Below are 26,192 nucleotides of genomic sequence, written 5' to 3'. Positions count from 1 at the left end.
TCAAGAATTCTGCATTGATTTAAGAACAAGGCCTCCAAAAGAGTTTTTTTCTGTCCATTTAAAAAAAAAATCTTTTTTTTTTTTTTTTTTTTTTTTCAAACTGTCTCATATATCAGGGCCCTTCAATCTTGGCCTCTGTTGAGATATGGGAATAATTATTCCAGTTCAGTGCAAGAACAGGGAATGTGATTTTAATCAAATCTCTTCATTGTTCCAAAGAAGGAGTCCACCTTCAGACTAATTTTGGATCTTGAACTCTAAACAGTTTATAAGAATTCCATCTTCCAGAATGGAACATTCAGGACTTTTCTACCTGTTTCTACCTGTTTAGGTCCATATTAGATTCAAAGGTTTCCTTCCTAATCCAAATTACTCAAAACATCACTTTACTTTTACTTTCGGTTTACTTTTCTGAAAAAAAAAAAAAAAAAAACTTTATCAGTTTATTGCTCTTCCACAATGGTCTAGCTACTGCCACCCGATCCCTTCTGATCTCGGAAGTTAAGTAGGGCCAGGCCTGGTCAGTACCTGAAAAGGAATAATATCAAGGTTCTGGTATACTTTTGTCTATAACATAGCTCAGGTTATTGCAGTGCTTTCGCCACGCAAATTAATTACCTGACTGATATCTTGGTATTAACTTGGTATTAAGTCCTTTCCTTTAACAGAGTTTCACAGAAAACAATTATTGTTGTTTTTTCAAACAAATTTAGTGTCCATGATTTTTTCTTTTAACATTAGAGACAGATAACACTGGTCGTAACCTATCTGAACCTTCAGTCTCTTTCACTCCCTTCAGTGGCTATGTGAATAGAAGTACTAGGTCTCATAATAACAGTTTCAGATACTGTTTAATTTGCTCAATTTCACTTAAGACCTCTTCTGCTTTATATGCTGTGTCAATGCCAGAAGGTTTATACCCAGCTATCTCAAAATATATATTTTAGATTCCAATACAAACCAGTCTCTGACTGGGTGGCTGAATCATCACTTTATTTAATCATGAGGATTCTTACTCGTCCTACGTGATCTGCAATTATCACAGATACAAATTTTCAGGTTGAGAGCTGTTTGGGGGTCTCTGACAACACAGGGTTTGGGATTCTAAGATGTGAGGTTGCCAATCAATATTATAGAACTCAATTTTCAGGACCCTCCAAGCTTAGGCTCTGTTAATATGTGGATCTTATTTCCATTTCCAGACAGACAAAATCACAACAGTAACTTTAGTAAACCATCAAGCGGGGACTCATAGTTCTCTAACCTTGATGGAGGTGTATCAGATTTTTCTTGGCAGGAGTCAGTTATTGCCTAAATCTTATGATTCACATTTCAAGAGGGAGGCAGACTTTCTCAGTCATTAGTCTTTACATCAAGGGGATTGTTCTCTTCATTAGGATGTGTTCTATCTGATTGTGGATCTTTGGGGCCTACCAGAAATAGATCTGAGGGCTTCTCATTTGAACATCAAACTTCCCAGGTACTTTGCGATGTCCAGGGATCGGCTCCTCAAACAGGACTAGTGGATAATCTAGTAGTTCCTTGGTCATTTCAACCTGCTTCTCTGTTTTCGCCTCTGGTTTGTTTTTCCAGAGTTATTTTCGAGATAAGACTATAAAAATAATTTGTAATTTTGACTACCCCAGCGTGGCATTACAGGATTTGGCATGAGGATCTGGTTCTAAGTTTCCCACAATGGCTTTGTGATAAACTTTGCTGACTTCTAAGCTGAAGGTTGAGAGTTAAATTCCAGCTATGACTACGTGTTCTTCACAGTGCATGTCCTTTCACTGATGTGTTACGAATATCCTTCCAAACATTCATCTGCAGTCAGACCTTTATGTCTCAAGGTCCTTTTTTCCATCTGGTTCTGAAGTCTCTAAAACTTAATGGCATTAGTTGAACGCTTAGTTCTTAAACAGAGGTTTCTCAGAAAACTTGTCTCTAGGAAAATTTATCACAAGTTTGGAACACTTACAATTATGTTTAGATCATAATTTTCCTGATATTCTTTTAGAATTCCTCAAATTCTTCAGTTTTTGCAAGGTGGTTTAGATCAGGATTTATCTGCCAATTACCTGACAAAGCAGAAATCTCCTCTTTCTTTTTATTTCTCAGAAGATTGCTACTCTTCACTGATATTATTGGTTTTGTTAAGGCCCTGGTCCAAATGAAACCTGTAATCAAGCCTATTTCTCCTTTTAGGAGTCTTAACCTAGTGTTAAAGGGTTTTGCAGGCTCTTCCTTTTAAGCCTATACATGTATTAGACATTAGACTACTTTCTTGGAAAGTGTTGTCTCCCTTAACCTTCTCTTCTATTAGAAGAGTTTTGGTATTGCAGACTACATTTAATTTTTTGCCTAAAGTTGTTTCCTCACATTACTTTGGTAGGGAGATTGTTATTCCCTCTTTGTGTCCTGATCCTATGAATGCTTCTAAAAGATATTTGCATTTTTGGCTGTTGTTAGAGCATTGAAATGTTAAGTTAATGCTACTGAGGTTTTCAGAAAAACTTCTAGTCTGTTTGTTCCTTTTTCTGACCCTAGGAAAGGTCAGAAGGCCTCCGCTATTTCTTTAATTTCTTGGTTGAAACTTTTGACTCACAAGGTTTATTTGGAGGTGTGTCATCCTCCGCCACAGTGGACTGTGGCTCATTCTACTAGGTCAGTTGCCACTTCTTGGGTTTTCAAGAAGGATGCTTCAGTTTATCACATTTGCAAGGCAGCCACTTGGTCTTCTTTGCAAACCTTTACTAAATTTTACCATTTTTATGTTTTTTGCTTCCTCTGAATCAGCCTTTGGTAGAAAGGTCCTTCAGGCAAGTTGTCTCAGTTTACAGATTATGCCTGTTTGTGTTTTTTTTTTTTTTTAGATTATTATAAGAGATTTTCTTCTTTTGCGTTGTGTATTTAATTAATTAACGAGAAAAGCTGTTTTTTCAATCCCTCCCTTTATAGTTACTTGTGGACTTCCACAGCTTGTAAATTAGTTCCCATATGTAACGAATTGTGAACTCTCGTCACCTATATGAAAGAAAACATAATTTATACGTGCCTGATAAATTCATTTCTTTCATAGTGGCGAGAATCCACTAGTCCCACTACTCCCTTTTAAACTTCACTGCTTGGCTATACGTTAAACTAAGGAATGTGGGAGGGGTTTTATAGAGCTCTTGGGGTTTGGAAAACTTTGCCTCCTCCTAGTGGTAAGAATGTAATCCCATATGTAACAGATCATAGACTTTCACCATCATTAAATAAATCAATTTATCAGGCAAGTATGAATTATGTTTCTCAGTATTCTTGACTGAATCAGTAATGACTAGTGTTGAATACATACTGTAGCACCTATAAGCCACAAGAAACAATAATAGAATGCTTAATAAATATTTAAAGTGGCAGTATCCCAATATAAACAAACACTCTAGTAGTGCCATCAGAATTTATACATTTAAATACAGTGTTTTAACAGTCAAGTTTGGAAACTTTATTTTGAGGCTTCTGGAGTTGGGGTGGAGCAGATTTTGCTTGTATTGCACATGGTTTCTTTAGGTTTAAGTTGTTATTATCATTTATTTGTATAGCGCCGCAAAATTAAGTAGTGCTGAGTACAGAAATAGGAGTATGCAATGACAAGGATTTGTGATAGGATACAAATACATAACAGACTAAACAAATCTAGTGCAGAAGGAGGAGAGCCCTCCTCCGGAGAGCTTACAGTCTAAAGGTTGAAGGTGTAGAGACATAAAGTTCGTGGTAGCTGGTCACACGGGTTGCAGTTTCAGTAGTGAGTCTGGCAGTTCAATAATTATTTTGGTTAGTATGAAAAACAGAGGAGATATGGTAAGCCTCCCTGACTAGGTGTGTTTTCAAGGAGCATCTAAAGCTATATAAGGTTAGAGACAGTCTTATGGAGCGGGATAGAGAGTTCTAGAGGACAGGAGCAGCATGTGAGAAGTCTTGGAGGAGGGAGTTGGACGTAGAGAAAATAGGAGAGGAGAGACATAGGTCAGAGGTTGTTCGAAGAGGACGGGCCGGGGAATATTTGGAGATAAGAGGAGTATTTGGAGATGAGAGAGGAAAGTGAGAGTGAGTGAGAATACTTTAAATTGTATTCTGGAGTATATGGGTAGCCAGTGTAGAGACTGGCAGAGTGGATCAGCTGATGTAGCGTGGCGACTTCGGTGGATGAGTCTAGCTGAAGCATTCATAATAGATTGGAAGGTGGAGAGGCAGTGTTTTGGAAGGACATTAAGAAGTAGATTGCAATAATCATTGCGCGACAAAATTAGGGAATTAATTAGCATTTTTGTAGTTTTCTTTAGGAAAGGATGGATTCTGGAAATGTTGTGTAGGTGTGCACGGCAAGATTTGGTATGTGCTTGTATATGTGGGATAAATGTTAGTTCCAAGTCAAGTGTTGCCCCAAGATATTGAATATGTTAGGGGGGAGATTAATGTATGTCAAGTATGGCTCACAACTTGAGTCTTTCGTCTGATCATTATGGGTGATAAAAAATAGGCATGGGCAAAAATCTGCCATTTGTTTTAGAAACAAATGACAAATATGTCTGCAGGCCGCAACATTCAGCTATTTTTGGTGCCTGATTTATTAGTGGAAAAACACAACAAACAAATATCTGGATTTGCACAGATATTTGTGCTTTTCTAGACCAATAAATCCATCACTGAAAATAGCTCAATGCTTCAACCCCAGACATATTTGTCATTTGTTTCTATAACAGATGGCAACATTTTGCCCATACAAAATAGAAAGATGTTACTGGAATAGGAGAGGCAGAAAGGATTTTAGTATTGAGTTACTTTAAACGAGAGGGAAGAGATTAGATGTAAAGGATTCGGGTTACAAATATTGATACATAATTCTTAGGTATGTAGAAAAAAAGCAGGTAATTAATACATACTTTCTCTTGTTAAGTGTATCCAGTCCACGGATCATCCATTACTTATGGAATATATTCTCCTTCCCAACAGGAAGTTGCAAGAGTCCACCCACAGCAAAGATGCTATATAGCTCCTCCCCTAACTGCCATACTCAGTCATTCTCTTGCAAGCCTCAACATAGATAGGAGGTCGTGAGAGTCTGTGGTTTTTTATACTTAGTTTATTCTTCAATCAAAAGTTTGTTATTTTTAAATGGCACCGGAGTGTGCTGTTTATCTCAGGCAGTATTTGGAAGAAGAATCTGCCTGCGTTTTTCTATGATCTTAACAGACGTAACTAAGATCCATTTGCTGTTCTCACACATTCTGAGGAGTGAGGTACTTCAGAGGGGGAATGGCGTGCAGGTTTTCCTGCAGATAAGGTATGTGCAGTAAAATATTTTTCTAGGAATGGAATTGACTAAGAAAATACTGCTGATACCGAAGTAATGTAAGTAAAGCCTTAAATGCAGCGATAGCGACTGGTATCAGGCTTATTAATAGAGATACATACTCTTATAAAAATGTGTTTTAAAACGTTTGCTGGCATGTTTAATCATTTTTTAACGTACATTGGTGATAACACTGTAATGTTGGTATAGCCTTAAATGCAGTAAAAGCGACTGGTATCAGGCTTATTAATAGAGATACATACTCTTGTAAAAATGTGTTTTAAAACGTTTGCTGGCATGTTTAATCGTTTTTTAACATATGTTTGGTGATTAAACTTATTGGGGCCTAAGTTTTTTCCACATGGCTGGCTTAAATTTTGCATAGCAACAGTTAACTGAAGCTTCCCACTGTTGTAATATGAGTGGGAAGGGCCTAATTTAGCGCTTTTTTGCGCAGTTAAAATTACAAAATGAATCATCCAGATTCCCTCAGCAGTCCCATGAATACTACAGGACATTTCTAAAGGGCTAAAAAGACTTCCAAAATCGTTTATAGGGAAGGTAATCCACAGCTCTGCTGTGGCAGTTTGTTGTGTCTGTTTTTAAAAACGTCTATGTCGTTTTTTTGATCTATTTTTTGCATTAAGGGGTTAATCATCCATTTGCAAGTGGGTGCAATGCTCTGTTACCTTATTACATGTACTGTAAAAATTTCGTTTGTTTTACTGCCTTTTTTCACTGTTTTTCAAATTTTGACAAAATTTGTTTCTCTTAAAGGCACAGTAACATTTTATATATTTGCTTGTTAACTTGATTTAAAGTGTTTTCCAAGCTTACTAGTCTCATTATTAGTCTGTTCTAACATGTCTGACATAAAGGAAGCTCTGTGTTCATTATGTTTTAAAGCCATGGTGGAACCCCATCTTAGAATGTGTACCAGATGTACTGATTTCATGTTAAACAATAAAGATCATTTGTTGTCTTTAAAAACATTATCACCAGAGGATTCTGTCGTGGGGGTAGTTATGCCGACTAACTCTCCCCACGTGTCAGACCTTTTGACTCCCGCTTTAGGGACTCACGCTCAAATGGCGCCAAGTACATCAAGGGCACCCATAGCGTTTATTTTACCAGGGGATTCTGTCGAGGGGAAAGTTATGCCGACTAACTCTCCCCACGTGTCAGACCCTTCGACTCCCGCTTCAGGGACTCACGCTCAAATGGCGCCAAGTACATCAAGGGCGTCCATAGCGTTTATTTTACAAGACATGGCAAAGGTGGTGAATAATACTCTGGCAGCAGTATTAGTCAGACTACCTGAAATTAAAGGAAAACAGATAGGTCTGGGGGTAGATACAGAGCATACAGACGCTTTAAGAACCATGTATGATACTTCCTCACAATATGCTTAGTCTGTGGGTGATTTATTTTTTTTTTGACTCAGGGAAGATGATTTAACCTGATTCTGATATTTCTACATTTAAAATTTATGCTTGAGAACCTCCACTTGTTGCTCAGGGAGGCTTTGGCTGCCCTGAATGAATGTGTACAATCGCAGGGCCAGAGAAATTGTGTAGACTGGATAAATAATATGCAGTGCCGGTGTGTACTGATGTTTTTCCAATACCTAAAGAGGTTTATTAAATTTTTTTTTAATAAGGAATGGGATAGACCAGGTGTGCCGTTCTCTTCCCCTCCTATTTTTTAGAAGAATGTTTTCTAATAGTTACGACCACACTGGACTTCTGGCAGACAGTTCCTAAGGTGGAGAGAAGAGTTTCTACTCTAGCTAGGCGTACCACTACCTCTGACGAGGACAGTTGTGCTTTTTAGATCCAATGGATAAAAAATGTTTATTCAACAGGGTTTTATCCTGCAGCCCCTTGCATACATTGCTTCTGTCACTGCTGCTGCGGCGTTCTGGGTTGAGTCTCTTGATGAGGCTTTACAGTTAGCGACTCCATTGGATGAATATATTTGACAAGCTTATGCTAGCCAATTCCTTTGTTTTCTGATGCCTTTGTTCATTTGACTAGACTAACGGCTAAGAATTCTGTTTTTTACTATACTGGCGCGCAGAGCGCTATGGCTTATATCATGGTCAGCTGTCGTGACTTTAATAAATAAGCTACTTAACTTCCCTTCAAGGGGCAGACCCTATTCGGGCCTGGTTTGAAGGAGATTATTGCTTATATCACTGGAGGAAAAGGTCATGCCCTTCCTCAGGATAGGTCCAAATCAAGGGCCAAGAAAGGTCTAATTTTCGTGCCTTTTAAAACTTCAGGGCAGGTGTGGCATCCACTTCCTCTAAAGCAAAACAAGAGGGAATTTTTGCTCAGTCCAAGGCGGTCTGGAGACAATTGGACCTGAAACAAAGATAAGCAGGCCAAGGAGCCTGCTGCTGCCTCTAAGGCAGCATGAAGGAACGGACCCCTATCCGGTAACGGATCCTATAGGGGGCAGATTTTCATTCTTCGCCCAGGCGTGGGCAAGAGATGCCCAGGATCCCTAGGCATTGGAATTTATATCCCAGAGATATCTTCTGGATTTTCAAAGATTCCCCCCCAAAAAAGGGGAGATTTCGCCTTTCCAATTATCTGCAAACCAGATAAAGAAGGAGGCATTCTTACATTGTGTACGAGATCCATCCAGTTCCAAGAGAGGAACAGGGACAGAGTTTTTACTCAAATCTGTTTGTGGTTCCCAAGGAGAGGGAACCTTCAGACCTATTTTGGATCTAAAGATCTTAAACAAATTCCTCAGAATTCCGTCTTTTAAGATGGAAACTATTTGTACCATCTTAACTATGATCCAGGAGAGTCAATAGAGGACTACAATGGATTTGAAGGATGTTTATCCTCACATTGTGATGCATAAAGATCACCATCGTTTTTCAGGTTTGCCTTTCTAGACAGGCATTACCAGTTTGTAGCTCTTTCCGTTGGGATATCTACAGCCCCAAGAATCTTTATGGAGGTTCTGGGGTCACTTTGGCGGTCCTTAGGCCGCGGGGCATAGAAGTGGCCCCTTATTTAGACGACATCCTGATACAGGCGTCAAACATCCAAATTGCCAAGTCTCATACGGATGTAGTACTGGCATTTCTGAGATCACATGGGTGGAAAGTGAACAAGGAAAGAGTTCTCTATCCCCAATCTCAAGGGTTTCCCTCTTAGGGACTCTGATAGATTCTGTAGAAATGAAAATTTACCTGACGGAGTCCAGGTTGTCAAAGTTTCTAAATTTCTGCCGTGTTTTTCATTCCATCCGCGCCCTTCGGTGGCTCAGTACATGAATTAAATCGGCTTAATGGTAGCGGCAAGGGACATAGTACCGTTTGCACGTCTACATTTCAGACCGCTGCAACTATGCATGCTCAGTCAGAGGAACGGGGATTACACAGGTTTGTCCCCCTGTTAAACCTGGACCAAGAGACCAGAGATTCTCTGGTGACTATGTCGGGTCCATCTGTCCAAGGGTATGACCTTCCGCAGGTCAGATGGGACAATTGTTACAATAGATGCCAGCCTTTTAGGTTGGGATGCAGTCTAGAACTCCCTGAAGGCTCGGGGATAGTGGACTTAGGAGGAGACCCTCCTTCTAATAAATATTCTGGAACTGGGAGTGATATTCCATGCTCTTCAGACTTGGCCTCAGTTAGCAACTCTGAGGTACATCATATTCAGTCGGACAATATACACGACTGTGGTTTACATAATCCATCAAGGGGGAACAGAAGTTCCCTAGCAATGTTAGAAGTCTTACAATAATTCACTGGACAGAGACTCACTCTTGTCTATCAGCTATCCATATCCCAGGTGTTGAGAACTGGAAGGTGGTTTTTCTAAGTCGTCATACTTTTCTTCCGGGGGAGTGGGATTTCCTCCGGAGGTCAAGACCAAGCAGGAGAGGGCTTTGGTGTTTTTGTCAGCGCCTGCGTAGCCACGCAGGACCTGGTATGCAGATCTGGTGGACATGTCATCCTTTCCATCACGGTCTCTGCTTCTGAGACAGGTCCCTCTACCTCAGGGTCCTTTCAACCGTCTAAATAGAATCAATCTGAGATGGACTGCCTGGAGACTGAACGCTTGATGTCATCAAAGCATGGCTTCTCCGAGTCAGTCATTGATACCTTAATACAGACATGAAAGCCTGTCTCTAGGAAAATTGAACATAGATATGGTGTAAATATCTGATTGTTATGAATCCAAGGGTTACTCATGGAGTAAAGTCTGGATTCCCAGGATATTATCTTTTCTCCAAGATGTTTTGGAGAAAAGGGTTGTCAGCTAATTCCTTAAAAGGGACAGATTTTTACTCTGTCTATTTTTTTGCACAAGCGTCTGGCAGGTATTCTAGACGTTCAGGCATTTGGTCAGGCTTTGGTTAGATCCAAGCCTGTGTTTAAAACTGTTGCTCCACCATGGAGCTTAAACCTGGTTCTTAAGGTTCTTCAAGAAGTTCCGTTTGAACCTTTTTTGTTCCATAGATATCAATCTTTATCTTGGAAAGTTCCTTTTGGGTAGCTATTTCCTCGACTTGTAGAGTCTCCAAGTTATCTGTGTTACAATGTGATTCTCCTTATCTGGTCCTTCGTACGGATAAGGTAGTCCTGCGTACCAACCTGGGTTTTTTCCTAAGGTGGTATCTAACAAGAACATCACTCAAGAGATAGTTGTTCCATGCTTGTATCCTAATCCTTCCTCAAAGAAGGAACGTCTATTACACAATATTGGACGTGGTTTGTGCTTTAAAGTTTTACTTACAAGCTACTACAGTTTTCATCAAACGTTCACCTTGTTTGTTGTCTATTCTGGACAGAGGAGAGGTCAAAAGACTTCGGCAGCCTCTCTGTCTTTTTGGTTAAAAAGCATAATTCATTTAGCTTATGAGACTGCTGGACAGCAGCCTCCTGAAGGGATTACAGCTCATTCTACTAGAGCTGTGGTTTTCACTTGGGCCTTTTTTAAATGTGGCTTCTGTTGAACAGATTTACAAGACGGAGTCTTGGTCTGCTCTTCATACTTTTTCAAATTTAACAAATTTGATACCTTGCTTCTTCGGAGGCTATATTTGGGAGAAAGGGTTTCTTACAGGCAGTGGTAACTTCCGTTTAAGTACCTGCCTTGTCCCTCCCATCATCCGTGTACTTTAGCTTTGGTATTGGTATTCCATAAGTAATGGATGATCCGTGGAGTGGATACACTTAACAAGAGAAAACATAATTTATGCTTACCTGATAAATTTATTTCTCTTGTAGTGTATCCAGTCCACGGCCCGCCCTGTCACTTTAAGGCAGGTAATTTTTTCATTTGAACTACAGTCACCACTGCACCCTATGGTTTTTCCTTTCTTTGCATGTTTTCGGTCGAATGACTGAGTATGGCAGTTAGGGGAGGAGCTATATAGCAGCTTTGCTGTGGGTGGACTCTTGCAACTTCCTGTTGGGAAGGAGAATATATTCCATAAGTAATGGATGATCCGTGGACTGGATACACTACAAGAGAAATAAATTTATCAGGTAAGCATAAATTATGTTTTTTTATTCATTATGCTTTTTTTTATGCATTTCTGTACTGATTAAAAAAATGTTAATATATATATATATATATATATTTATTTTTTTTTTTTTTTAAATAGTAATACTTTATTATAATTGTTATCAGGTGATGTTCTTGATTATTTTACCATTATTAAGTCCTACAGGAGGAGGCAAAACACCCCACACAACAGAGCTTGAATCTCTCCCCAAATTCCTTGTGATTCCTTAGACAATTTTTTTGTCTCCATCAACAAGTGATATCTTATAATGCTCCTTATTTGATTGTTTTCATAAGGATAAAGCCATTTTAATAACTACTCTTCCCTTCCTAAGGTTGTAACTTATAAAAGCATCAAGCAGGAGATTGTAGTCCCGTCACCCTGTCGAACACCAAAAACGTTAAAAAGAGATTACGTCATAAGGGCCTTGAAATTTTATCTTTAAGCCAATAAAGAATTCAGAAATTCTTCCCTGTTTTTCCATTTTTCAAATCCCTGCAAGGCAGCTATTATTTTTATCTTTACATACCTTTACCAAATTTTACCATTTTTACATGGTTGTCTCTTCTGAGTATGTTTTTAGCAGGCAATTTCTGCAGGCCACAGTGCCTGTTTTAATACCTCTACCTGTTTTAACTATTTTTCCCTACTGTTTTCATGGTGGTCTTGTAGACTTCCATCTTAGTTATAGGATCCCGCATGTGATATCTCGTTGACTCTTACTATCTTATGAAAGAAAACAAAAGTTGTGTTTACCTGATAAATTAATTTCTTTCATAATGGTGAGAGTCCATGAGACCTGACCATGTTTTTCCATAATAGTTGGTGGCAGTACCAGTTTGCAATTTTTTTACACTGCTTTTCTTTTTTTCCCCCCTTTCCCTTGTCCATATGTATGACTAAGGAATCATGGTAAAATGGGGTGGGCGTTATTAAACTCTGCTGTGTGTGGTGTTTACCCTCCTCCTGTAGGACTGGACTTTAATCTCACATGTGCTGACTCCTGGACTCTCACTATCACAAAATAAGTGAATTTATCAGGTAACCATATATTTTGTTTGTCTCAAGTTGTTTAAACATTTTTTTCAATATTTATTGAATAAGCAATTATATTTTTTTAGGCTCCTTATAGGTTTATTAAACATTTTCATATGCACCAAATGGGTCTACTGTTATGGGGAAACTTTATGGTATTAAGTCCTTAGGGGAAAAAAACAGTAACTTACAGACTCTAAAGCCAGCTCAACTTTAAGTTGTTTCTATTGCAGATGTGAACTTAAGTATGTTGAGTCACTCTGATGTGCATGTTAAACAACAGCATATGGAGTGAACTTTACGTAGACTGTTTCTGTAGTTTATTACCAGAAGGCTACTACTTTAGTAAGTAAATAAAAATAATAATCACTAATTGAAGCTGATTTCCTAAGATGAAGTCAAGTAGTTCTGGTGTTCTTGACATTTTCCCTAGACATGAAAATAATACTTCAGATGGATTCCTTGCTTAATAAAGCTAAATTGAACCTTCAAGTGTTATCCTATGATTACATCTAAATATATAATTTGGAATCTGACAAATTAAATGAACTAATATTCTTGTGATTAATATATTATTCTACACAATTAATATCTGTATTTAAAGGGGTTTTTCAGTATTGGGTGTATGTTTTTACTTTTACTGTTCAGTGGTTAAACTGAGTATCTGACCAAGAGTGGTCATAGATTAGTAGGAGAGATGCTTGAAACCAGACTCTATCCACTTCCCTAGGCTTTAGGACTGTTTGTCAAATATGTTACTAAGGCAAAATAGATGGTTGCAAGACCGTTAAGTGTCTGTGGAGGAATCAGAGAGAGTAAATGATAACGCTTATAGAGTAATTTGGGACAGTTTACTAGATATGCATAATATATGCTGTTTTAGCAGATAATGAACTACACTGAATTATTGTGTAGCTGGGTTAAGTAAAACTAAGAATTTTTAAAGGGACATTAAACAACTAAATACTTTTCATACACCTCCCTTTAATCATCAGCACCACTATATTGGAACCTAAGTTACATTGCATGTATCTGAAGGATAATTTCTGCACATGTACAAACAGCTCAGCAATGAAATATACTGGAAGGTAGGGAAAGGTAGATTTCAACAACAAAAAAAGGCAAAAGACAGGGGAGCCCAATGGCCTTGCACAGTGGTAGCAGCGGATGGTAGTGTGTAGGTGAAGATGAGATACTCACAAATAGGCTGCACCTCCATGTGCTATATACGCCTACTGGGATATTGGAGCCTCCCAGCTGACTGGTCACCGGTCAATCTCCAAAAAGGATCGGTCACTTTCGTGTGAACTGGAATATAACAAAACACAACAGAGCCCAATGGCCTAGCACAGTTGGAATAAGGGGTGATAGTAAGTTCATCAGCAACATACTCACAAAGAAGGTGTACCACAAGGTGCTATAGGATCAGACTGGGAACTCCCAGCCTCCCAGCTGACTGGTAGCCCAATGTACTCCAAGAGGGGAAATGGAGTCTCCAACAGTGTGAAACAATAAAAATTCTATAATAAAAACAAACTAGCAGAACTGCAGGGATGATAATTGTATAAAAAATAGTTTATTAAAAATAACAAATGCCCATACAGTGGCGCAGTGCTAGACCAAACCTGAACACACTCTTACAATGTACACACTATATATAATAGAACATAAACACAAACTCACACATATATATTTACAACTTTCTCACATATTCTCACACTCTAACACACATACTCTCTCTTGCACACACTCTCTCACACGCAAAGACACAAACACAAACGCTCTCACACTAACACACATACACACACAAATACTCATTCTTTCACACACACACAGGAGGACACTGACAAACACAAAAGCACACACAGGCACACTCCCTCATATGCTCTCTTTCACACAGTCTTTCTTTCTCTCTCTCTCTCTCTATCTCTCTTTCTCTCTCACTCACACACACACAGACACGCTCTCACATAGGCACACATAGACACACTGACAGACACAAACACATACATACTTTCACACACAGAGACTCACACAGACACACTCCCACACTCAGAAACACTTCCACACAAAGACATACACACACACATGAGAGAAATAACTAAATGCACGTGCTGTGTGTTGCAAATGCAAAATGTAATTTAAAAAAAAAATAAAAAAAAAAATATTTGTCTGTTTCCCACCAAACCCGGACATTTGCATGTCCAGGTCTGACTCAGATTCAGACCCGGACACACAAATCGAAACTCGAACTGTACAAGTCATTTCCGGACTGTTGGCAACCCTGGGCGCCCATGACTAGAGGGAGAAGGGAAATAACCTAAATACTATGCTTATAACATATATGTAATGTCCTTTTCTATTACGTCTAATGAAGATTTATGTTATAATTTACACATATTACCTTTTGTATTATAATTACTGCACTCTAGGAAACTAGTTATACTCTAGACCTATACAGCGCCATTCTTCAGTGAGAAGCAAACATTTTAGTACACTCACTGTATATAAATACATTTGTGCTTTGTTTCTGAATCTACCTGATTAAAGGGTCTTATAGTTATAAAAGCTTGAAGCTGTTTTCCTTTTTTGTATTACTATTTAAAGTATAATGTTATTTTTTTATTCTTTTAGGTGGAATCAACACAGAGCATGATCAGAATTCTAGGATTGTCTGCTACGCTTCCCAATTATGGTGATGTGGCTACATTTCTTCATGTCAACCCTTTTATAGGCCTTTTTTACTTTGATGGTCGATTCAGGCCTGTTCCACTTGGACAGACATTTATTGGAATAAAGTCTACAAACAAGGTATGAATGTATTTTTTAATCCACAATATGCAAATAAATAAAAAAAAAGGCTTTCTTTAAATAAATATGTATGTTTGTTAAAGGGACAGTAAAGTCAAAATTAAACTTAATTGATTCAGATAGAGCATGCAATTTTAAACAACTTTCTTTTACAAGATACGATGAGTCCACGGATTTCATCCTTACTTGTGGGATATCGCCTCCTGGTCAGCAGGAGGAGGCAAAGAGCTCCACAGCAGAGCTGCATAAATATCTCCTCCCTTCCCTCCCAACCCAGCCATTCTCTTTGCCTGTGTTAGTGATAGGAAGTGGTAAAGTGAGATGTTAGTTTGGATTCTTCAATCAAGAGTTTTTTAATTTTTAAATGGTGCCAAAGTGTACTATTTTACTATAGGGCAGCCTCTGGAGTGATAGCCTTTTAGGCTATGGGAACTTGTGGAGTTTTAGCTTCACTGCGCTCCCATGCTTGTGCTGCTTTTCTGTGTATTGTCTTAGAGACTACTAAACTAAGACCCTTTCTGCCTTCACCAGGACCTCAGGAGGAAGAGTGGACCTCTTGACACTGTGAGATTATCATGCTGTTCCTCAGCATGGAGGTAAGTGCAGTCTTTTATTTCTGGGGCTCTGCAGCATATTTCAGAACTGACTGTACTCTGCCTTTTCTGTTAAGGGTTATGGGCTCGGGTAAGGGCTTCCCCTTTTAACAGGTGTGGGTTATCTTTTTTATTGAAAATGGGATACCGACATATTGAACTTTCCCAACTCATTCTGGCATTGAACAATTATAAGCCGAGAAGCGCTGGGGGCTGTCTTAGGTTCAGTTGCTCTGATGCAATGGACAATTCCCTAATTATGTTATTTTGTGACATGTGGAATATGGGGCTGACACTGGGAGTAACGCAGGAGTCGGAGGAAGATAAAATATTCTCTATCAGAATCCAGTGTATGGCGGTGCTTCAACTTGTTTTTTTCCCGGGGTGTGTTGTGTACGCCCACAAAGGGCGGGGCCTAGTATTCGCGCGCTTCAGCCGCGCAGTTAGTTTTGCTGAGGGTACCCGGTCGGCAGCATTTCCTTACGGCTCCTAAGTCCGCTTGTGGCTAGTATATACAAGTGATCTTAGGCACGCCGTTTTAGAGGATAGTTTTGGTCAGTGGAGTCAGGTGCCGCAGCAGAGCTGCGGCGAGGTGACTGTTAATTATGGTGTGCCAGTGATATTCTTTTAAACAGGTTGAGTGTGGGATAGAAACTTATACCGCAATTGCATATTTATTTAATTCAGTACCGATCTGTAAAAACTGAGACAGTTTATTTTTAAAGACACAGTGCACACATTTTTTTGTATATACGTTTAGCTGATTATCATAGTTACCGGAGACACGACCAAGCTAGCTTTTACTTACTGTTGACATGGATGATTGAACACACTACATGTCCTATGTGTTTAGATGTCATTGTGGAACCGCCGGTTACATTGAGTCCCTCATGCATTGAGAGGGCCTTACAGTGTAAAGAGCAGATTTTCTTTAATAAAGATATGTCTAAGGATTGCTCTCAGAATGATGAGATTCAGAGTATTCCGAAACTTTCTCCCCAAGCGTCACAGCTTTTAACACCCGCTCAAGCGACGCCGTGTTCTTCAACTGCGTCTGCTTCATTTACTCTGCAGGATATGACTGCAGTTATGTCATCCACTCTTTCAGAAGTTTTATCTAAGTTACCAGTTTTGCAAGGCAAACGCAGTAGGAAAGAGGCCCAGGTGGTCCCTGCGACTTCTGATGCTTTGATGGTGATCTCCGAGGTACCCTCCCAGGGCTCTGAATGGGGGGGTGTGGAGGCTCTGTCTGAGGGGCAACTGTCTGACTCAGGAGGTGCATTACCCCAGACAGATTCGGAAGTGATGTCTTTCAGATTTAAACTTGAACACCTGTTACTACGGGAGGTTTTGGTGACTCTGGACGACTGTGACTCTATTGTGGTCCCTCCAGAGAAATTGAGTAAGATGGACAGATATTTGGAGGTCCCTTCTTATTCTGACGTTTTTTAGGTTCCTAAGAGAATCTCGGAAATTATTGCTAGGGAATGGGAAAGACTGAATATCCCGTTCTCCCCTTCCCCTATGTTTAAGAAAATGTACCCTATAGCTGACACCGTGCAGGATTCTTGGCAGATGATCCCTAAGGTGGAGGGAGCTATATCTACCCTAGCTAAGCGTACGACTATCCCTATCAAGGACAATTGTGCTTTCAAAGACCCCATGGATAAGAAGTTGGAGGTCTTCTCAAAAAACTTTATGTTCATCAAGGGTTTCTATTGCAACCAACGGCCTGCATTGTAACAGTCACAACTGCGGCTGCTTTTTGGTTTGACGCTCTAGAAGAATCTCTTAGGACTGAGATTTCTTTAGAGGAAATACAGGATAGAATTAAGGCCCTTAAGGTGGCTAATTTTTTTTATTACGGATGCCTCCTTTGAGATCACCAATTGGCGGCTAAGAATTCAGGATTCTCCATCTTAGCACGAAAAGCCTTATGGTTAAAATCTTGGTCTGCGGATGTGTCCTCTAAATCCAAGCTTTTGCCTATTCCTTTCAAGGGAAAAGATACTGTTCGGGCCTGACTTGAAGGAAATAATTTGTGACATTACGGGAGGTAAGGGTCACCTCCTCCCTCAAGATAAAACATCTAAGCAAAGGGGACGACAGAGTAATTTTCGTTCCTTTCGAAATTTTAAGGGAATCCCCTCTTCATCTTCCGCTAAACAGAAAGCAAATTTTTCTCAAGTTAAGTCCACCTGGAGACCTTGGAACAAGGGTAAACAACCCAAGAAGCCTGCTGCTGCTCCCAAGAAAACATGAAGGGGAGGCCTCCGATCCGGGACCAGATCTAGTAGGGGGCAGACTTTCTCTCTTTGTCCAGGCTTGGATAAGAGACGTTCAGGATCCCTGGGCACTAGAAATTGTGTCTCAAGGGTATCAGTTGGAGTTCAAAAATTCCTTCCCCAGAGGAAGGTTTCTTCTTTCACGATTATCTGTCGACCAGATAAAAAGAGAGACGTTCTTACGCTGTGTAAGAGATCTCTCCCTCATGGGAGTAATATGCCCCGTTCCGATTCAGGGGCAGGGGTTTTACTCAAATCTCTTTGTAGTTCCCAAAAAAGAGGGGACATTTCGACCCATTTTAGATCTCAAAAGTCTAAACAAGTTTCTCAGAGTTCCATCTTTTAAGATGGAAACTATTCGGACCATTCTTCCATTGATCCAGGAGGGTCAATATATGACTACCGTGGATCTAAAGGATGCATATCTTCATGCCCCTATCCACAGAGATCATCACAAGTTCCTGAGGTTTGCCTTCCTGGACAAACATTTTCAGTTCGTGGCCATTCCTTTCGGCCTGGCCATGGCACCCAGAATTTTCACAAAAGTTCTGGGGTCTCTTCTGGTGGTGGCGCGTTATCTGGACGATATTCTGATCCAGGCATTGTCTTATCAGCTAGCAAAGTCCCATACCGACATTGTTCTGTCCTTTCTAAGGACTCACGGGTAGAAGGTGAATCTCGAGAAAAGTAAACTAATTCCATAGACAAGGGTTCCCTTCCTGGGAACTCTAATCGACTCTCTATCCATGAAGATCTTTTTGACAGACATCAGAAAGTTAAAAATTCGGAATACATGCCGATCCCTTCAGTCCAATCCTTGGCCGTCAGTAGCTCAGTGCATGGAGGCAATTGGATTGATGGTGGCTGCAATGGACATCATCCGTTTGCTCGTTTTCATCTCAGACCTCTACAACTGAGGATGCTCAGACAATGGAATGGAGATTATGCAAATTTGTCTCCTCAAATAGATCTGGATCAGGAGACAAGGGACTCTCTTCTTTGGTGGTTGTCGCCGGATCATCTGTCCCAAGGGACGTGCTTCCGCAGACCCTCATGGGTGACAGTGACAACGGACGCCAGCCTGATGGGCTTGTGTGCAGTCTGGAACTCCCTGAAGGCTCAGGGTGTGTGGACTCGGTCGGGGTCTCTACTTCCCATCAATATTCTGGAGTTTAGATCAATATTCAATGCGCTTCAGGCTTGGCCTCAGTTAGCTTCGGCCAAATTCATCAGATTCCAGTCGGACAACATCACGTGGCTTACATCAATCATCAGGGAGGAACAAGGAGTTCCTTAGCAATGGCAGAAGTATCCAAGTTAATTCAGTGGACAGAAGCTCACTCTTGTTATCTGTCAGCAATCTACATCCCAGGAGTGGACAACTGGGAGGCAGATTTTTTGAGCAGACAGACGTTTCATCCGGGGGAATGGGAACTACATCCAGAGGTCTTTGCCAACCTGATTCTCAGATTGGGCAGGCCTGAGCTGGATCTTATGGCGTCTCGTCAGAATGCCAAGCTTCCAAGATACGGATCCAGGTCCAGGGATCCTCAGGCCGAACTGATAGATGCCTTGGCAGTGCCTTGGTCATTCAACCTAGCTTATGTGTTCCCTCCGTTTGCTCTCCTTCCCCAGGTGATTGCTCGAGTCAAACAGGAGAGGGCTTCGGTGTTCCTCATCGCTCCTGCGTGGCCTCGCAGGACTTGGCATGCCGATCTGGTGGACATGTCATCTCTGCCACCGTGGAAGCTTTCATTGAGGCAGGACCTTCTCATTCAGGGACATTATACTAATGAACTCCTAATCTGCTGCCCCCAACATCGCTTAACCCTACATTTTATTTATTAACCCCTACTCTGCCGCCCCCAATGTTGCTGCCAACCACCTACCTACACTTATTAACCCCTAATCTGACACCCACAACGTCGCCGCCACTATAATAAATATATTAACCCCAAACCTAAGTCTAACCCTAACCCCCCTAACTTAAATATAATTTCAAATAATCTAAGTAAAATTATTACAATTAAATTAATTATTTCTATTTAAAACTAAATACTTACCTGTAAAATAAACCCTAAGATAGCTACAATATAACTAATAATAGTTACATTTTAGCTATTTTAGGATTTATTTTTATTTTACTGGCAACTTTGTATTTATTTTAACTAGGTACAATAGTTATTAAATAGTTATTAACTATTTAATAACTTCCTAGTTAAAATAAGTACAAATTTACCTGTAAAATAAACCCTAACCTAAGTTACAATTACACCTAACACTACACTATAATTACATTAATTACCTAAACTAACTACAATTAAATACAATTAAATTAAATAAACTAAAGTATGAAAAACCCCCCACTAAAATACAAAAAATAATAAAATAAATACAAGAATTTTAAACTAATTACACCTAATCTAATCCCGCTAATAAAATAAAAAGCCCCCCAAAATAAAAAAAAATCCCTACCCTATACTAAATTACAAATAGCCCTTAAAAGGGCCTTTTGCGGGGCATTGCCCCAAAGTAATCAGCTCTATTACCTGTTAAAAAAAAAAAAGACAATACCCCCCCAACATTACAACCCACCACCCACACACCCAACCCTACCCACACACCCAAACCTAACACTACCCCCTGAAGATCACCCTACCTTGAGACATCTTCACCCAACCGGGCAGAAGTGGTCCTCCAGAGGGGCAGAAGTCTTCATCCGATCCAGGCAGAAGAGGACCTCCAGACGGGCAGAAGTCTTCATCCAGGCGGCATCTTCTATCTTCATCCTTCCGACGAGGAGCGGCTCCATCTTGAAGACAACCGACGCGGAGCATTCATTTAGACCGACGACATCATCCAAGATGGCGTTCCTTAAATTTCAATTGGCTGATAGGATTCTATCAGCCAATCGGAATTAAGGTATGAAAAATCCTATTGGCTGATGCAATCAGCCAAAAGGATTGAAGTTCAATCCTATTGGCTGATCCAATCAGCCAATAGGATTGAGCTCACATTCTATTGGCTGTTCCAATCAGCCAATAGAATGCGAGCTCAATCCTATTGGCTGATTGCATCAGCCAATAGGATTTTTCATTCCTTGATTCTGATTGGCTGATAGATCCTATAAGCCAATTGGAATTCAAGGAACGCCATCTTGGATGACATCATTTAAAGGAACCGTCATTCGCCGGGTAGTCATCGGTCTGAATGGATGCTCCGCGTTGGTTGTCTTCAAGATGGAGCTGCTCCTCGTCGGATGGATGAAAATAGAAAATGCCGCCTGGATGAAGACTTCTGCCCATCTGGAGGTCCTCTTCTGCCGTGATTGGATGAAGACTTCTGCCCCTCTGGAGGACCACTTTTGCCCGGTTGGGTGAAGACGTCTCAAGTTAGGGTGATCTTCAAGGGGTTAGTGTTAAGTTTTATTAAGGGGGGGATTGGGTGGGTTTTAGAGTAGGGTTGGGTGTGTGGGTGGTGGGTTTTAATGTTGGGGGGGTATTGTATTTTTTTTTACAGGTAAAAGAGCTGATTACTTTGGGGCAATGCCCTGCAAAAAGCCCTTTTAAGGGCTATTTGTAATTTAGTATAGGGTAGGGATTTTTTTTTATTTTGGGGGGCTTTTTTATTTTATTAGGGGGATTAGATTAGGTGTAATTAGTTTAAAATTCTTGTAATTATTTTATTTTTTTTCTGTAATTTCATGTTTTTTTCCACGTACTTTAGTTTATTTAATTGTAGTTAATTGTAGTTAATTTAGGTAATTTATTTAATTATAGTGTAGTGTTAGGTGTAATTGTAACTTAGGTTCAGTATTCCCAACAGTAAAGAATGAAGCTGTGGCTCTCCTTATACAAAAGGAAATTAAATTATCTGGTAAGCATAATTTATGTTTTTTTATGTATGCAAAATGATGATGACAACAGCATCATTTTATAAGCAATGTTCAAACTAGCTATTGGAATAAGTTATTTAACATTAATGGGCCAGTCAACACCAGAATTTTTGTTGTTTTAAAAGATAGATAATCCCTTAATTACCAATTCCCCAGTTTTGCATAACCAACACAGTTATAATAATACACGTTTTACCTCTGTAATTACCTTGCATCTAAGCCTCAGCAGACTGCCCCCTTATTTCAGTTCTTTTGACAGACTTGCATTTTAGCCAATCAGAGCTGTCTCCATGGTAAATTCATGTGCATGAGCTCAAAGTTAACTATATGAAACACGTGAACTAATGCCCTCTAGTGGTGAAAAACTATCAAAATGCATTTAGATTAGAGGCGGCCTTCAAGGTCTAAGGTCTTCAAGGTCTAAGAAATTAGCATATGAACCTCCTAGGTTTAGCTTTCAACTAAGAATACCAAAAAAGCAAAATTGGTGATAAAAGTAAATTGTAAAATTTGTTTAAAATTACATGCCCTATTTGAAACATGAAAGGTTTTTTTGGACTTGACTGTCCCTTTAATGTTGTGAATAATTTGATAAATAAACCAAGAGCTACATAAATCCAAGAGAAAGGTCCATACACAAATAAGTTGGTTTTAAAATCACAATTGCATCTGATTGCATGCTCGTCTCATTTTCTTTTGTCACATACATATAGCAAGTCACATTAGCATTGATATGATTGAGTACATTGTTTCAAAACTGTTTGACTTCCTATCAAATTACATATTTCTCTCCTATAATAGGGATAGGAAAGTCAGAATTAAACTTGCATGATTTAGATAGAGCATGTAATTGTAAGACACTAATTTCAGCTTGTCGAAATGTACTATCCGTTGTTGAAAAATAATATGTACACTATCCTACACTAGTGGGAGTAAGTGGTGATTGGTGCCTGTACCTTTGTCTCTTGTGATTGGCTGGCTAGATAGGTTCAGCTAGCTCCCAGTAGTTGCATTGTTGCTCCTTCAACAAAGGATATCAAGAGAATGAAACAAATATGATTATAGAAGTAATTGTAAATTTGATTAAAATTGTATTTTATATCTGAATCCTGAAAGGAAATAAATATGTTTGATGTCTCTTTATACAACAGTTGTAATTGTTTTCCTCTCACAATAAATTACCTCTTTGCTAACACCATCATGTTGCATTCTGCTGGTTGCTAAGGGTTAAAAGACCCCCTTCATTTGCATTTGCAGTAAAGAAACCTATACCTATCAGCTGGGTTTTCAAGTTTTACACAAAAGGATAGTTTGCCATATGGCACTTATTACAATGTGCATATTTTAACCTTCATTAATTGTATCAAGTGTCTGCCTATAAAAACTTCCATTGCTTCTCCTTAATTAATCCTTACAGGTTGTGGTTTGGTTGTGCATTAAAATTTAAAATGAAGCTTAATAAAGATTTGCAGTTTAGTAGCTTATTTTTTTTATGTGACCTTGTATTTAGAATTATAACCAACATGCTTGAATATGTAATACATTATTGTAATACATTATTGGTTTATGATTTCATACTGTGAATTAAAAAATAAATAACATTTTTACAAAATAAAAAGGCACCATGACTATATACTCATTGGGCTTCAGAACATAACTCTGCTATGGCTGCTGCTGTCAGATTGTATTGTGCCAAGTATACAGCAAGGCTACTACATTAACAGTATTATTCACATAAAATAATGCCCATTTCTAAATAGCATGCAGTGTTGTTTAGTCTGTCAGTGTATGTCAGTCTTGTAAACCACCATTAATAATCTTACAAGTGTCCAGTTGTAGGGACATTTTCTCTTGTAAGGTGTATCCAGTCCACGGATCATCCATTACTTGTGGGATATTCTCATTCCCAACAGGAAGTTGCAAGAGGACACCCACAGCAGAGCTGTAATATAGCTCCTCCCCTAACTGTCATAGCCAGTCATTCTCTTGCAACTCTCAACAAGCAAGGACGTTGTAGGAGAGAGTGGTTAAATATAGCTAGTTTATTTTCTTCAATCAAAAGTTTGTTATTTTTAAATAGTACCGGAGTTGTGCTATTTTATCTCAGGCAGTAAATAGAAGAAGAATCTGCCTGAGGTTTCTATGATCTTAGCAGGTTGTAACTAAGATCCATTGCTGTTCTCACATATGTCTGAGGGGATTACACAGATGAGGTAACTTCAGCGAGAGAATGGCGTGCAGTTTATTCTGCTATCAGGTTTGTGCAGTTATAATTTTTTCTAGAGATGGAAAACACTAGAAAATGCTGCTGATACCGGATTAATGTAAATTAAGCCTGAATACAGTGATTTAATAACGACTGGTATCATGCTTACTCCCAGGGATAATACCCTTATGATATTGCAATATAAAACGTTTGCTGGCATGTTTAATCGTTTTTATATATATTTTGGTGATAAAACTTTATTGGGGCCTAGTTTTTTCCACATGGCTGGCTTAAATTTTGACTAGAAACAATTTCCGCTGTTGTAGTATTAAAGTTACAGTTGGTGCAGTTAAAATTACAAACTGTGACATCCAGCTTCCCTCAAAGGCCCTCTGAATGCTATAGGACATCTCTAAAGGGCCCAAAGGCTTTCCAAAGTCGTTTATTGGGGAAGGTAGGGCCACAGCTTGCTGTGGCAGTTGGTTGTGACTGTTAAAAAATGTCTATTTCGGTTTTTTTTTATCCATTTTTTGAAATAAGGGGTTAATCATCCATTTGCAAGTGGGTGCAATGCTCTGTTAGATTATTATACACACTGTAAAAATTTCGTTTGATTTACTGCTTTTTTTCACTGTTTTTCAAATTCTGACAAAATTTATTTCTCTTAAAGGCACAGTACCATTTTTTATATTTGCTTGTTAACTTGATTTAAAGTGTTTTCCAAGCTTGCTAGTCTCATTGCTAGTCTGTATAAACATATCTGACATAGAAGAAACTCCTTGTTTATTATGTTTAAAAGCCATGGTGGAACCCCCTCTTAGAATGTGTACCAAATGTACTGATTTCATTTTATGCAATAAAGATCATTTTCTGTCTTTAAAAAATTTATCACCAGAGGAATCTGACGAGGGGGAAGTTATGCCGACTAACTTTCCCCACGTGTCAGACCCTTTGACTCCCGCTTAAGGGACTCGCGCTCAAATGGCGCCAAGTACATCTAGGGCGCCCATAGCGTTTACTTTACAAGACATGGCGGCAGTCATGGGTAATACACTGTCAGCGGTATTAGCCAGACTACCTGAACTTAGAGGTAAGCAAGATAGCTCTGGGGTGAGACAAAATGCAGAGCATACTGACACTTTAAGAACCATGTCTGATAGTGCCTCACAATATGCAGAAGCTGAGGAAAGAGAGCTTCAGTCAGTGGGTGATGTTAATGACTCAGGAAAGATACCTGATTCTAATATTTCTACATTTAAATTTAAGCTTGAACACCTCCGCGTGTTGCTTAGGGAGGTTTTAGCTGCTCTGAATGACTGTGATACCATTGCAGTGCCAGAGAAATTGTGTAGACTGGATAAATACTTTGCAGTGCCGGTGTGTACTGATGTTTTTCCAAATACCTAAAAGGTTTACAGAAATTATTAATAAGGAATGGTATAGACCAGGTGTGCCGTTCTCTTCCCCTCCTATTTTTAGAAAAATGTTTCCAATAGACGCCACCACATGGGACTTATGGCAGACAGTCCCTAAGGTGGAGGGAGCAGTTTCTACTCTAGTAAAGCGTACTACTATCCCTGTCGAGGACAGTTGTGCTTTTTTTTTTTTTTAGAGGTTACCTTAAGAAAATATTTATTCAACAAGGTATTATCCTACAGCCCCTTGCATGCATTGCCCCTGTCACTGCTGCTGCGGCGTACTGGTTTGAGTCTCTGGAAGAGGCTTTACAGGTAGCGACTCCATTGGATGACATACTTGGCAAACTTAGAGCACTTAAGCTAGCCAATTCTTTTATTCTGATGCCATTGTTCATTTGACTAAACTAACGGCTAAGAATTCTGGTTTTGCTATACAGGCGCGCAGAGCGATATGGCTTAGATCATGGTCAGCTGACGTGACTTCAAAATCTAAGCTACTTAACATTCCCTTCAAGGGGCAGACCCTATTCGGGCCTGGTTGAAGGAGATTATTGCTAATATCACTGGAGGAAAAGGTCATGCCCTTCCTCAGGTCAGGTCCAAATCTAGGGCCAAACAGTCTAATTTTCGTGCCTTTCAAAACTTCAAGGCAGGTGTGGCATCAACTTCCTCTAATAATAAACAAGAGGGAACTTTTGCTCAATCCAAGACTGTCTGGAGACCAAACCTGACATGGAAAAAAGGTAAGCAGGTAAAAAAGCCTGCTGCTGCCTCTACGACAGCATGAAGGAACGGCCCCCTATCCGGGAACGGATCTAGTAGGGGGCAGACTTTCACTCTTTGCCCAGGCGTGGGCAAGAGATGTTCAGGATCCCTGGGCGTTGGAAATTATATCCCAGGGATATCTTCTGGACTTCAAAGCTTCCCCCCCAAAAAGGGAGATTTCACCTTTCACAATTATCTGCACACCAGATAAAGAGAGAGGCATTCTTACACTGTGTACGAGTCCTCCTAGTTATGGGAGTGATCCATCCAGTTCCAAAGGAGGAACAGGGACAGGGTTTTTACTCAAA

General features: G+C 39.6%; 1 protein-coding gene across 1 annotated transcript in view; it reads left to right on the top strand.

The window, feature by feature from the left end:
• ASCC3 (activating signal cointegrator 1 complex subunit 3) overlaps positions 1-26,192 on the top strand; it is a 1,409,126-nt gene that overhangs the window by 525,887 nt on the left and 857,047 nt on the right. Inside the window, exon 12 of the mRNA XM_053710577.1 lies at positions 14,546-14,722. Within this exon, the coding sequence (XP_053566552.1) occupies positions 14,546-14,722 (177 nt within the window). The remainder of the gene's footprint in view (positions 1-14,545; positions 14,723-26,192) is intronic.

Source organism: Bombina bombina, chromosome 4 (assembly GCF_027579735.1).
Source record: "Bombina bombina isolate aBomBom1 chromosome 4, aBomBom1.pri, whole genome shotgun sequence".
Taxonomy (NCBI): Eukaryota; Metazoa; Chordata; class Amphibia; order Anura; family Bombinatoridae; genus Bombina; species Bombina bombina.
Note: the sequence above shows the minus strand (reverse complement) of the source record. Positions and strands in the feature narration are given on the sequence as shown.